The sequence below is a fragment of the Akebia trifoliata genome, chromosome 4 (assembly GCF_017979445.1).
Source record: "Akebia trifoliata isolate Shusen 1 chromosome 4, ASM1797944v1, whole genome shotgun sequence".
Classification (NCBI taxonomy): Eukaryota; Viridiplantae; Streptophyta; class Magnoliopsida; order Ranunculales; family Lardizabalaceae; genus Akebia; species Akebia trifoliata.
In genome coordinates, this window is record NC_141378.1 from 21,250,828 (window position 1) to 21,265,439 (window position 14,612).

The window sequence follows — 14,612 nt, forward strand, 5'->3', positions numbered from 1 at the left end:
GGAGAATCTTTATTCGAACCTAACAGAGAAAAAATTTTGAATGAATAAAATTATGATTTTTGAGTGGATCCTTAATGCTTTAACACTTTTTAATTTATATGTTAAATGTTTTAATTTTTGCTCCATACGAAAGTGGAAATCATCTTTTTAATAGTTTAGGTCAAATCTTCTTCCACCTCATCTGTGTTTTATTTCAATTTTTACATAATCCCCATGGATCAACCTTAGACTTCCAAGATTTTACTACTTCGTTACAACCCTGCACTTAGGTTATTTAACCTAAACTATTTCAATTATAGCATTTATGCTGCCCATAATCGAATGAAAACACAGGTTGATTGAAAACGTACAAAATGAGTATTCAAAGTAGGCGATTGGATTTTTCTTAAGCTCTAACCTTATCGCCAATGCTCTCTGAAGTATAGGATGGTCCATAAGTTGAGTCCAAGGTTTATGGGCCGTATCAAGTCCAAGCTTGTATCAAGAATTCACCCAGTTTTTCACGAATCTTTACTTAAGAAGCGAACTGGTGACTTAATTTCTCCAAGCACAACTCTTCCACCTTTGTCCGCATTAAAGTCACATGCTTGGTGTCCAACAAAAATTATGGATCGTGGAGTCCTGAAACATCAAAATCGTGTTATTACTAAGTCGCTGATTCAATGGGAGGGTTGTCCAATAGAAGATGATGGGAGTTCTATAAGAATTTGTGAGTTGATTTCCTGACTTTGTGACTTGAAGACGAAGTTAGATCGCAGCGGGGGAGTATTGTTATGCCTCCAACATATTATCCTGCATGTAGGATGTGATTGAGTCAATAAATTTGCAAGTTAGTTTAAGATATGTTATTATCTTTTGATGTCCTTTGAGTTTTGAATTTTTGTTAGTTTGTTAATATTTCTTGGGAGAGATCTGAGATAAAAGTCTTTAAAATGATGTAATGGATTGAAGGGAAGGTAGAGAAGAATTTCCTCTTTTTTAATTTAGTTAATTACTTTCCATTTTTCAACAAGACTTTACCATTCACCAAGTGTACGACGTATCTCTTATTTTGTATTCTCATGGACGATGCTAATTATAGAAATCGATTTTCTAATAAATTGACCTCGATTACAATTTCATCATTAAATTCATAAAATAATAGAAAAATATAGAAATAAGAGAATATAAGGATTTTTTACGTGGTTCGGCAAACATGTCTACGTCCACAGACTCAGAGAGTTGTTTCACAATAAATTCAAATTTTTTATAAGACCTTCTCACCTCGGTCTCCCCCTTCCTCCTCCTCATTTTACAATGGCCTTTAAATAATAAAACCATAAAAAAATCATAATTTTAGTTAACTTATAATTAACCCTATTACCCCTTATCCAAATTAATAATTACGTAAAAAAGAAAGAATCCTTTTAAATTGAGATTCTTCTTTAGTAAGATAGAATTATCTTTAAATAATGCTACATGTTTGCCTCAAGATACGTCTTAATGGTGCGAATGAACGATCCAGATGGGAAATGATTTTATCCTTCCATAGTAATAATTATTTAAATACAAATATATATGTATATGAAAAATATTAATACGAGATGATAGGTCATCCAATGATCCAAACATAAGCCTTCAATCATTAGGGTCTTGTGGGTGCCCTTAGGGCATACATTAAAGTACATTAATTACACTTGGGGAATAAGCATTTGGTAGGGTTGTCAATGTATTGGATTAGACCTAAAATCCGATCAATTCCAATTTGATAACTTTGAGTCTAGATCGAAGTTTTGGATTTTGATCCGATAAAGTTTCGATTTGATATCTTATTGGATTGGGTATGGATCAATCATATTCCGATCCGGTAATATGTTAGAATGTATATAAATTAGATTATATATTTATTGAGATGTGTGAAATTTATTTAGATTTTGTATATGAAATCAGATTGATCCGATCCGGACATAATCCAATTGTTAATGGATCAGAATTGGATTTTAATATTGAGTTTCGATAAAACCCGATTTGATAAGGGTTTGATCTGATCCGATCCTTATTGGATTGATACGAAATCAACCCTGATCCGATCCATTGTCTGCCCTAGCATTTGGGGGTATTTTGGTAAAAAATAATAATCTTTTTAGGGCATTTTTGATATAAAATTCAATTTCTATGTAATTAATGCAACATAAGCACCTGAGGGCAATTTTTTTAGAGCTGCTATTGCACACCAACTTTTATTAATGCCACACCAATTCCTATGTAAATCACTTGCACACGGTTGGTGTGGCAATAGTAACTCTATTTTTATTTTTGAAAATTCAATTTTCCAAATGTATTTATTGCACGTGCCCGAATAGCAACATTAACAAGGAAAAAACTTTGAAGCATGCACTCCGCTTCAAAATTTGGATGAAACCCTCTTAGTTGATTACACGTGGAATTTAAAAAAAAAAAAAAAAAAGAGGTATTTCAAATGTGGCAGAAATGTATGACTTGAAATCAATTCAGGGTGACACGTATCATGTAACGAGGAGGGTTCTTCACATTTTGAAGTGGGCTACTCGCTTCAAAGTTGGACTCCATTAACAAGACCTATAAAAAAAAATAGAAAAAAAAAACTAATGATAACATGACGCACTAAATGTTACGCGGTCTGTACTCAATTGATGTGGCAAGTGCACAGAACCGTATATCTTTTTCTTGGGTATCTTGAAGAAAAAGATCTATGGTTCATTGCATTTGCCACGTCAACTGCTTTCGCGTTAGGCTGTTAACTCGTCATTTTAACTGTTTCACTCGTTTAATTGGTGAGTGCAAAACGGAGTTTGAAAACCATGGGGCATCAAACTCGGACTCTGTTTGGATTAGCACATTATGTGGCGCTCACCGTTCCAACAAAATAATAAATTACATTCGTAAGTGATCCTTTTGTACACTTTTGAGTTGACTTCTCTTTGTAATCCTTAATCAAAATACCAAATCGAACTGAGTTCCTCTTTTGTTGTTGTTGTTGGAAAGACATGTCTGGGGATCAAAATTATCAAATTCCAAGAGTGAAATTAGGAAATCAAGGCTTAGAGGTACAAATCTTCATCTTTTTTCACATACCCATCTATAAATTATAAATTTTAGAATCACTGATTTTTGGTTGAGCAGGTTTCCAAATTGGGTTTTGGGTGTGCTGGCCTTAGTGGGCATTACAATGATCCACTTTCAGATGAAGATGGAGTTTCAGTAATAAAGCATGCTTTCAACAGAGGAATCACCTTTTTTGATACCTCAGATTTTTATGGAGCCAACCACTCTAATGAAATCCTGGTTGGGAAGGTAAATGAATCCTTCATTAAGAAGCTCATATAAGTCTTGTTAGATTATACATGCTTAGTTAGTTTAATGGGTCTTCTTTAAGTTTGGGCAAAATATGAATCTTCAATGTTTTTTGTTGTTGTTGTTGTTGTGTGTGTTTTCATATGTTGTTGAATTATTGCAAAATATAATAAATTTCTGATGAAAAGAAGATGCCTAGTTGATTAAAGCTTTTTAGTATTGATACTACAAAATGGGTTCATGACCCGCTTTCACCTACTAATTATTGACCACCAATCTCACTTACTTACCAAAAGAAGAAAATAAAATTGTCATTGAAAGAAACCCATGTTCAACATTTGTTGTTGTTGTTAATGATCATGGACATGAGATTGGGAAAATGTTTGAGTTGCTCCAATAGGCAATAAACTAGAGAAATTTGGTCGAGATGCACTCTCAATAACAGAAGACATGGCTTTGGATGGAGTGTAATTGAGGAACATGGTTTCCTTTAGCTGACCCCAATTCTTTGAGACAATGCTTTGTTATTTGTGGTTGTTTGGGCTGGCAATTGTTTAAGGGGTTGAGTTCACCATGAATACTGGATTTATTGAGCCTTACTAGGTTACTAACTGTCCCTACATTGGGCATTTTAAATTGACCACTATTTTGTATTTGAGTTGCATATTTATCTGAAAATAAGTATAATAGGGTACCTGAACTTGACCTAATTATTTAAGCAAAAGCCTAGAGAAAAGGAGGAGAAGATCATCGTTTTCTTCCTTATGATAAACCCTTGGATCGATTAGGAAAATTATAGTAGAAATTTTCTGAAAATGAGATTCAATTGATATTATGAAGTCAAAGACACATTCCAATTAAATTTTCAGAGCTCAAATACAGCTTTAGATTATTAATTCAACTCTAAGCCTTACTAAAATCATATACCCAAAAATAATAAAATTTCAAAAAATGGAAAAGTCTAGAAACTTACCTAGACATGTAGTTAACCCTAAAATAAGAGACTCCTAGCTGAACTAGACACTCAAAATCCCACAATGGCTAAACATATAGAGAATTTTTTTTTGAAAAGTAGTAAGTTTCAACATATAACTAAAAAACCCCAAGGGGTTGGCCTAGAGGCAAGCCAAGCCTTGATAAGCTCCTTAGGAAGGGTAGGTCAAGTGTTCAAAACCCCCTGAAGCTAGGAATTCCTTGGGGTCACCCTCTAGGATATTGACCCTCGACTCAATCAGTTGCATATAGGACTTTTCGAGGGGGAAGGTGTGTATGACCGTGGGATTAGTCTCACCTGAAGGGTGGGGATACCCACGTTAAGCAAAAAAAAAAAAAAAAAAACAACATATAACTGAAATTTGAGCTCCAAAAGACCTCTTTTTGAGATGTGTCTTGGGACCAATGAACCTCTATAGACCTCACTGTTAGCTTTGTAGTGGTATCTTACACTACTAATTCTGATAACTAATCACAAAGTAATGCTCAAAGTTAGGGAGTCCGGAGGCAATTTTATTTGGCTCCTCATCCTGGTTTATTTTGATCCAAGCATCTTATGAAGTCATCTACAACATTTTCTACACTAACACCAAAAATTGTACACAAAGTAATATGGTTTTGATAGGTTGGGCAATCGGGTACCCATTGACACCCCTAAATTGTGCTTAAGAAGCACTTAAATTTTAGTGAAACTCGTTCTTATGATATCTTTACTCTTGAAAAACTTGTAGATGAATGTTGGGTTCTACTACGACTGAAATAGTGTAGATTAAATACCACTAGTGCAGGGTTGTAGCGAAAGTAATAAAATCTCAGGATTTCAAGGGCGACCGATGGGGATTGTGTAAAAAGTGAACGAAAAACACATGTGAGGTGAAAGAAGATTGACCTAAACTATAAAAGAGATGATTTTTCGACAATTTCGCATGGATAAAAAAAGAAACGAATTTTAAAACAGAAACTAAAAAGTGCTAAGGCATCGAGGATCCACTAAAAAATCACAATTTTATTCCATTTAACTTTTTTTTCAATTAGTTTTAAATAAAGATTCTTCCTAACAGGATGATAAATTAATTAAATTAAAAAAATCATTTGCTAAATTATTTTGAAAAATCTAAAGTTGCCACGTGTAAGACATTCACATACTATGGGAGTTTTTTAAGCAATTAGTGTAACATTCATCCACAATGAATTAAGAATTGTTTTTCAATCATTTAATGTGATCATTATAAACAAAAACTCAATTTTTTTTTATTATTTATAAATATGGAATCAAACTAACATAATTAACTCACTTCAGATCAATCCAAAAATATGAAAATTAATCCACTATTGTTGACCAAAATAAAACTACAATCTTCGAGTTTCACTCTTAAGCCCTAGTTAGGATTTTAGCCTACAATATGCATAGACGAATCCATTAAAATTATTAATAAAAAAAATAGAAAAAATAAACTAAAATAAATTATAAAGAAAATTAGAGATGGGGAGAGATTGGAGAGGAAGAAGAAAGAAAAAAAATGAGAGGTTTAGAGAAATAAATAATGATATGAAAATAGACAAAATAGAAACATATAAAAAAATAGAATGAAAAGATATGGAAGGTGAGAGAAATTGTTATGTGGAAGATAGAGAGAAGAAAATTGAAATAAAAAGATATTAAAAGAGATACATGAGATCATTTAGAATGAAACAAAATAGGAGAGGCTTTGGTGCTTTTATGTAAGAGTACATGTAGGGATTTCTCTTTAAAGAAACTTTTACTTTTTTTTCTTGTTTAGCTATTCTTTTAACTTATCCCATAATTTCTCCCATCCTTTTGCAAGTTTTCTTCACCAAAAATCTATATTTAGCATTTTTCTCCTATTTTGAACTTTCAACACCTGCAAAAATAAAAATTTAACTAATTAGGCTCAAGTAACCAAATTAACATTAATTAATCACCATAAATTGAGAGTAAATACCATCAATTTGTAGAATTATCAGGTTCCATATGTGATTTTGAATTCTTAAGTCCTTTCAGGCCTTGAAGGAGTTGCCTAGAGACAAAATTGAGCTTGCAACAAAATTTGGTATTAAGGTGGCAAACATGACTGACATGAAAGTTTGTGGGACACCTGAATATGTTCATATGTGTTGTGAAAGTAGCCTTGAGCGTCTTGATGTAGACTACATCGATCTTTATTATCAACATCGGGTGGACACATTGGTACCAATAGAGGACACTGTAAGTACTACATTGATATTGTTCTTTATGGGATGATTATTTGATCAATTTTGTACTTTTGGAAGATAGATGGGGGAGCTTAAGAAGTTAATTGAAGAGGGAAAGATAAAGTATATTGGATTATCCGAAGCTAGTCCTGAAACAATAAGGAGAGCGCACGCAGTTCATCCTATCACTGCATTACAAATGGAATGGTCTCTATGGACTCGTGATATTGAAGAAAAGATAGTCCCACTCTGCAGGTTAGTTCGAAATCCAAATACTAGTTTGCTTTAAAGTAGTAATTAGCCTGGCACCCACACTGCAGTTGATCAGTTTGTGGTAAATCTTCTTTAAACACATTGACGGCAAAGAGATTTATATAGTTGTACTTGATAATACTGAGTTTTTCAAATTTTCATTGATGACATATAGGGAACTGGGTATTGGAATAGTGGCATATAGTCCTCTTGGTCGTGGGTTTTTTGGTGGAAAGGCGGTTACAGAAAGCTTGCCTGAAAATAGTTTATTGGTATGAACTTGGATTTGGTGAAGTGTTCTCATTAAGTAATTTTTTTTCTCATTAAATAGAGAGAACCATGAGAATGGATATTTTTCAAACATTGTGCCAAACATTTTTCAAAATAGGGGTTAGAAGTTTCGGAATGGCCTGATTTTGGTGAGGATGATCTTCTCATCATAGAAATCATCCTCACAAAAAATCAGCCCATTTCGAAACTTCTAACCCATACATTTAAAAAATATTTGGTTATCTTTAGAGACTTCAAATGCCAACCTATATATATATATGGGATGCTAACATCCACGATCTCATGAGGATGTTGCCGTTCTCCACCACATTCACTTTCCAATAGTATCCTGCTCGTTTTGTTTTTTAGTGAAGGGTATGCTGATCTTTTACATAATAAATGCTAAGGATATTTTAGTCTTTGGATTTAAATGCCTTATTTGCAGGTAATACTTTGACAATCAATGTATTTATTTTGTGAACAAAGATTTATTGAAAGACAAGCATTTATTATATAAAAGACTAATATACCCTTGTCTTTTTTACTAAAAGACAAAATGACCAGGGGTATTATTAGAAAGTGAATATGTTGGAGAATGCTAACATCTCCATGAGGCCTTGGATGTTAGCATTCCTCATATCTATGTATAATATGTGTGCGTGTATGTATGTATGTATGATACTAATTAATATAATTTGAATCAACATTAAGTATATGTCACACTTCCATACATATATTACATGAATACCATCCATTTTTGTTCACTCTGGATTAGACTACACATCCAAGGTTCACAGGAGACAATTTAGAGAAGAACAAACTACTGTACGAGCGAATTGCAAACTTAGCTGCTAAGCATGGTTGCACTCCTCCTCAACTTGCTCTCTCGTGGCTTCTCCATCAAGGTGACGATGTCGTTCCAATCCCAGGTCAGTGATTATAACAAACTTATCTCTAGCATCTTCTTTAAGATGTAATAGCATACCGTTTCTTTTAAGTTTAAGATCACAAATACTACAACTCATATAAACAGAGAACGTTCATTTGTAGATATCTTCATTTAAAAAAGTGGGGATCTGATTGTTCTTTTTGTTTCTTGCTTATGTGTTGAGTTTATCTAGGGACAACTAAGATGAAAAACATAGACAATAACCTTGGCTCCCTGAAGGTGAAGCTTACAAAAGAAGACTTGAAAGAAGTTTTTGAAGCTGTGCCGATAGATGAAGTGGCAGGACCCCGAATGTATGAGAAGATAAATTTACATTCGTGGAAGTTTGCAAATACCCCAGTAAAAACTAGCAACATACCTTAAAATCTCATTGAATTTTGATTAAACATTATCTGATAAGTGCATTCTAGTACTTGTTTGACTTCACTTGTGGAGTGCAAAATCATTTAGTTTTCTATGAATAAATCATGTTGTTGTTGTTGTGTAATAATGTAAAATAATTAGGTTGACAATTGTGTACCTTTTTTTTTGGTTTTGAATGATTATGTTGTGTGTACGTTTTGGATGATTACACACAAGCGTAAGAATGAAAAATCAAACTCAAATCCTATTATAACTTAAATACCTATTAAATTTAGCTCCTTGAACATTAATCTATCATTGTTACTATGAATTGTAGAGAGCAAACATGGGCAAATGCTTATTTGAGATATCCTATATTTTTAAATTGATGACACACACATTGACCTCAGTGGAGAGATCAAAATTTATCTAAATGCCTTTGTCTTCGACCTCTCTATCCCCAAAATCTGTCATCTTTAACATCTCATAAAAAAAAATAAAAAACATTGATTATTTCTTCCCAAATATCCTTTCTTCTTATAGAGGTTTCAAGGTTGGAAATAAAGAGAAAAAAAAAAAAACCTATAAGAGTTGAAGATGATGGATTGGAAGAGAAAAATCAAAGTGTATTTTGGCATGTTCTATTAATCTCTCTAAAAGACTATACTCAAGGGTATATAATCAATTTCATATAAGGATATCTCAAATACTTATCAAAACATGTAAGTATATATCTAAATCATAAAAAATAAAAAAAATAAAAAAATTATAGGGACTAAGGGTGTCAATTGGTACCCATTTAATGGAATCAAATTCGAAACTGAAATCACCAGTTCAGGTTTCCTTTTTATTGGAAAATTAGAATTGGGTCTAAAATGAAATCGAACCGATTGGAACTGGAATCATTATGTTCTATCTGATGGGTATCTGTAGTACTCGAAATCAATTATTTGTCACTTTTTATATTATAAATGATTTAAGGTTTCCCTTCCTTTTAAAATTAATACATATTATGCAAAGCTCTTCAGTTTTCCATATAAATTTTAACTTTAGAAAAAAATCAACTTATACCTTTTGTAGAACAAATTATAATTAAATTGATAATTTTATAGATAATTTACCGACTTTTTGAAGGAAAAAGATTTTAGAATAATTTGAAATATTTTTTTCTCACTCTACTCTTGAGGATTGGAGTTGATGGGTACTTATGTTTTTGGCGGGCTCTAGTTCTATTTCTTTTAGAATCAAAATCGGAATTGAAAATATAATGATTTTGATTCTAAGTATCTTAGGAATCATATCAGAGCCGACCTATTGACTTAGTGAGAAGTAATTTTCTGATCAATTGTTGGATGACACGTATTATTTGAAGATTCAAGTCAAATCAGATACAGTTTGTTCACAATGCTAAACTAATTCTGAAACTGAAGATCAGATTTGAAGTGGAAAAGAGTATAGCAACTTCAAATTGGAAAACATCGTGGAAGAGCCATGGCATCCGAACTTAGCATCGTTCTTATGGTTATCAGAAGGACAATGCTAACTTCAACCCCTCCATCAACATGTCCGTTGGGATGCTAGGGAGTTACGGACTCCCCAAGAAAAATGTATTCCTAGGAAAAACTGTATTAATCCCTAGAAGGTCGAATCTGATCTTTAGGAAATTGGTATTTTTCCTCTGATCCTAACTGTCATGTTGATGGAGAATCTCAATCGTGGGTTGAGGTTAGAAATGTCCTTCTCAGAATGATCACATTTCATACACAATTGGGATTCTAATACTGACAAGAATTCGGAAATCATCACTAAAAATATTACTAATAATTAATATAAAAATCATATAGAAAAAGAGGTTTTTCTTGATTAATTGGGTAATTGACTTGCATGAAATTTTTTGATCTACATGGGTGTCAATGGATGCCTATTTAGATGGAATCAAACCAATCCTGATTTTGAATCTCTTTTTATTGGAACAGATTAGATACCAAAACCAATTAAATTTAATGAGTCTGATTCACTTACGAGTTAAACGAGAACCAACACATTGAGACCAATAGAAATCAAAACCGATGATTTCTAAATACCATCACCGAGCCGGTTCAAACCGAACCAACTCGCGGTATTGCTCGCAGTTTGTGACATGTAGCGAACTCAACGAACTGCTTTTTCTTATTCTTTTTACATGCCCCTCTCCACATGTTGATAATGTTTGAGACATCCCCCTAAAATTTTAAACTGACAACATGTCCCTTTGACTTTGATCTTTATTAATAGATTGATGAAAAATAGCTAAATATCATCATCTTCAGTCTCTTTTTCACCCTAATTGTCACTTCAACCTCCAAATGAAATCACCTCTGTCTACCCCTACGAACCAGGTTCATTCTCGAGTAGTGAACCACAAACACAAAATTCGAACCAAGCGACCCACGAATCAAGTAACATAGGCCTTTCTTCTCTTACCTGCTTAACCCCAAAGAGGATAACTATTAGGAACCGACAAACTCTAGTTCCAATTAAGAAGAAGGTGAAGTTAATGCGCACTTTGTTTCAAGTCACAATCAACCTGTTATCTAACTACAGAACCCTTCTCAAATGGTTTTACCAGCATATCCATCTACTCAAGCTCCATGACATATATCATGGATAGAACCGGGCGAAAACTAATTCTCCCATCCACGTACTTGCCATATCATAAAAGAACACTTCGTTTGCATGGGATGGACATGGCAGAGGGTTTGTTGACGTTGGTCTTCAGTTATTTTGTGAAGGGTGTGGGGTCCCTTCTTGCTGGAAGTTTTAAAAATAAATTACTATTTTTGTGGTTTTGTTATTGGTTTTTCTATAGTTAGAAATTTGGGGATTTTTGTGTAAAAGGTTTAATCTCACCATGTTTTGAAATAAGAGACCCTGCCATGTTTTGCATTAAACTCACACGATTTTGAAAAAGTATGGGTTTTGTGATTGTGGGCCCATTATTGATAGTCTTGAAACGATTTTTTGGTGGTGTGTGCAAATTGTGGATGGGGATTAAAGATAGAAAAATTTTGTCTTGAAAAGGGATTTCAACACCTATACTTTTATTCAACCAAAGTCCGATCTACCGGAGATAGCAGAGGGTTGGCATTACATCTTAGAGGATTTCTAAAAATGAAATTAAAGAAGTTAGGGATGGAGAGATGGAAGAGGGAAATGAAGAAAAGACAAATGAAAATTTTAAGTAAATTGAAACCCTATTCTAGACCCACCTTGAGTTTTGAACTTTCATTCTTCTTCTTAGATCTTTTATAGAATTATGGGAGTAGATATTTTAGAGTAGATGAAGTAATAAGAAGGTAGAAGACTTGAGTTGAGAGTTGAATAAATTTTTTAGTTTTTTTCTTGAGGCATCATGGGATGTCTTTATTTTGAAAGATGAGGAGGATATTTATAGGTGTTTGAGGGTTACTTTTAAGGGTAAGATGGGGTGAAAAGGTAGAAATGTGGGAAATGACATGAGGTTTGAGTGCAAAGTGTGTGAAATTTAGGATTGAGAGGAGAGTATTTGTGGAAGGGGAGGTAAATGGGTAGCTTTTGATCTAAATGAGTTGGATCTATCAACCCATTTGAATTGAGTGTTTTGTGGGGTGAAGGGGTGTGCTATTTGGTTAAAAGAATAGGTTGTATAAGAGGTTAGGTGGTTAGATTTTAGGAGGGTGAATGATTTTACAAGTGTCTCAAGTGTGGGTCTGTAAGGGGTTAGGTGGCTAAATTTTAGGAGGATTTTACAAGTGTCCCAAGAGTGTGGGTGTGTTGGTTAGGTTACTTGATTAAAGAGAAGGGGTGTGAGTTGAGGGGATGGTGGTGTATGAAGTGTTTTGAGGAGAATGTGATGGGGTTAGGTTTTTGACATGGAGTGTGGATAGTAGTATAGGTGGTGGGTGATGATGAGGTTAGGTATAATGATTTTTGAGAGATGGGTTATGGTGAGGACAAGTGTCCCCCTTGATGATTAATGGTTGCATGGACCTTGATTGGTTGTAATTTAAGAATGTGAATATGGATAAGAAATATGGATTTTAGGTTTGGGTTTTAGGGTGTTGGGCTTTTGTATTGATGGGCGTTTAGGTTTTAGGGTTTGGGTTGCATGGGATTAGGGTTTGGCTAGGTTAGAGCCTTGGCTAGGGTTGGGTTCGTTTTAGTGTGAAGTGGAAAATGGTTTTTTTAGAGAATTAAGGGTTAGTGGGCTTAAGCGGGTTTAAGGTGATTTCGAATTTGAAAATAGAGTGGTGAGAGATGGAGAAGATAAGAGCATGCAAAACCTCATTGTGGGTCCATGAGACCTTTAGGGATCTGAGGATCCTTTGATTCGATTAAAATGTTGAGTTTTTGCAATTTGGGCTTTTTAGGCCCCGTTGGTGGATTTTATTGGAAAAGTTAAAATTTTGGGTCATTTCGAGTGAGGTGCCGTTCAAATTGGGGTGTTTACAGTGGTGATGCTCCCCGCATACGCATCATGTGAAAGGGCAATTAGGTGCTTAGGGCGCACTTTGCACTTTGTATCATCACGAAGAACTGGGGAGCCTTAAAATTTTCAAGATTTGAAAGCATCCAACGATTGTGATTGATTTGTCACATCTGATGTGTAAAACACCGAATTTTCAATTCGTATCTCGAGGAAAAATAAATATTGGAATTTTAAGAAAATCTTAAAAGTGAGACTTAGGGGTAAAACTTTAGGATGTTTTTGGTCATTTTTAATGGAATCTAACCTCACCATTGGATTCAAAATGATCGAAAAATATACTTTAACCTGTAAGCACGCTCAAATGTGAGTCTAAATATAAAAGTTGCAAAATCCTCGATTATCGGGTTGGACCAGGCTAAAATAGTGACTTTTTGTTAGAATAATAATTTTTAAAATTTGATCATACCATTGGGTTCATAACGAAAAATTATTCAACATGGACTATTTATTTGTCATTTTTGGAGACCAGAAAGTCGAATTATCATCAGAAACGAAAACGACATCAGTTTAGGGGTCACCTCAGGCCAAAAATGTAAATTTTTGATAGAGACATAATTTATAGAAATTTACTACACCATTAGATCCGGAACGAAAAATTAGGCGAAATAGAGTATTCATTTGTTAGTTTTGAAGTCTGGATGGTCAAATTATCGTCGATCGAAACAATTGGCAAAATACCGAATTCGTCCTAAATTTTATATAAATAAAATTTTTAATTAATTATTTTTATTCGTCTTCTCCAACTCGTCCAACCAATGAAATAATGAATTTTCTTCGATTTCTTTCGATCTTCTACCTCAGATCTCTCGCAAACGGCTCACCGTCGACGATCGACACAGAAGGAAGAAATGTCCGCAGCTATATTCTCTACAAAACCCACCCAACCTCTTTCCATTTCACTTTCTTTTTCATCCAATATTGACAAAAATCAGCCGTATTTAAATACAGAAATTTTAAAACTTTGACATCAGATTTCGTCCGTTTCGGAGTCAAACCGTCTTCCGACGCAGAAGGGAGAAACGTTCGCAACCTCGACATCTATAAAACCCACCCAACCTTTTTTCGTTTCACTTTCTATTTCACCCGATATCGTCAAAAATCAGTCGTATTTATATACGGAAAATTTAAAAACTTCGACTCGAATTTCATCGATTTCGAAGTCAAAACCGTCCTCCGTCATAAAAGGGAGAAAGGACGACGACGTCGAGATCTTCAAAACCACCAGGCCAGATTCAAAAATCAGCCACTTCGAATTTCGGTCCATCTCGATTTCTGTGCCGATCGCCTCGATTTCCTCTCACGCGCTTCGATCCTTTCGCCTAGAGATTGTAAGGAACTCTCAATTTCTATTAGTAATCGTAGATTGTAAAAATTGCATTTAGGATTTTATCGAAATTTTTTTGATGTATTTCCAAAATATAGAATTCTTTTGTTATTTCAAAAATTTACGCCAAAAATTGCATGTTTGATATGTTTAATAGTATTTTTAACAAATTATACGTGGATAGAGTATTTTAATGGGTTATTTCCATAAATTGGGTCTTGTGCACTGCTCGGACCCCGTTTTGATATAAAATTTGTATTCTTTTTCAATATTATTGATAGAAATAAATTCTTCAGTTGAAAAATGTGATTTAATATTCAATGAACTTATATTGAGTTGATAAATATCAGAAAATGGATATTTTATTGAAGAGATTGAAAATTGTAAAAATCGAAAAAAGGGAAAAAGGGTATGAAAAGGTAAAATGTCAGAGTCACACCCGAGGGGTG

At 33.8% G+C, this 14,612-nt stretch overlaps 1 protein-coding gene across 1 annotated transcript; it reads left to right on the forward strand.

Moving 5' to 3' along the window:
* Positions 1-2,907: 2,907 nt before the first annotated feature.
* LOC147404440 (perakine reductase-like) lies at positions 2,908-8,502 on the forward strand. Its single transcript, XM_086440379.1, has 7 exons — positions 2,908-3,065; positions 3,142-3,312; positions 6,329-6,532; positions 6,602-6,774; positions 6,947-7,043; positions 7,817-7,970; positions 8,163-8,502. Exons 1-7 carry the CDS (start codon positions 3,006-3,008, stop codon positions 8,351-8,353), a joined length of 1,050 nt encoding a protein of 349 aa, XP_086296505.1. The 5' UTR covers positions 2,908-3,005; the 3' UTR covers positions 8,354-8,502.
* Positions 8,503-14,612: the final 6,110 nt, after the last annotated feature.

Excerpts from the sequence above, each read along its gene's own strand:
- LOC147404440 (XM_086440379.1), top strand. The coding sequence starts at position 3,006 with ATGTCTGGGGATCAAAATTATCAAATTCCAAGAGTGAAATTAGGAAAT. Across the intron at positions 3,313-6,328 it reads ATGAAATCCTGGTTGGGAAG|GCCTTGAAGGAGTTGCCTAG; the intron begins GTAAATGAATCC and ends AAGTCCTTTCAG. Across the intron at positions 6,775-6,946 it reads AAGATAGTCCCACTCTGCAG|GGAACTGGGTATTGGAATAG; the intron begins GTTAGTTCGAAA and ends GATGACATATAG.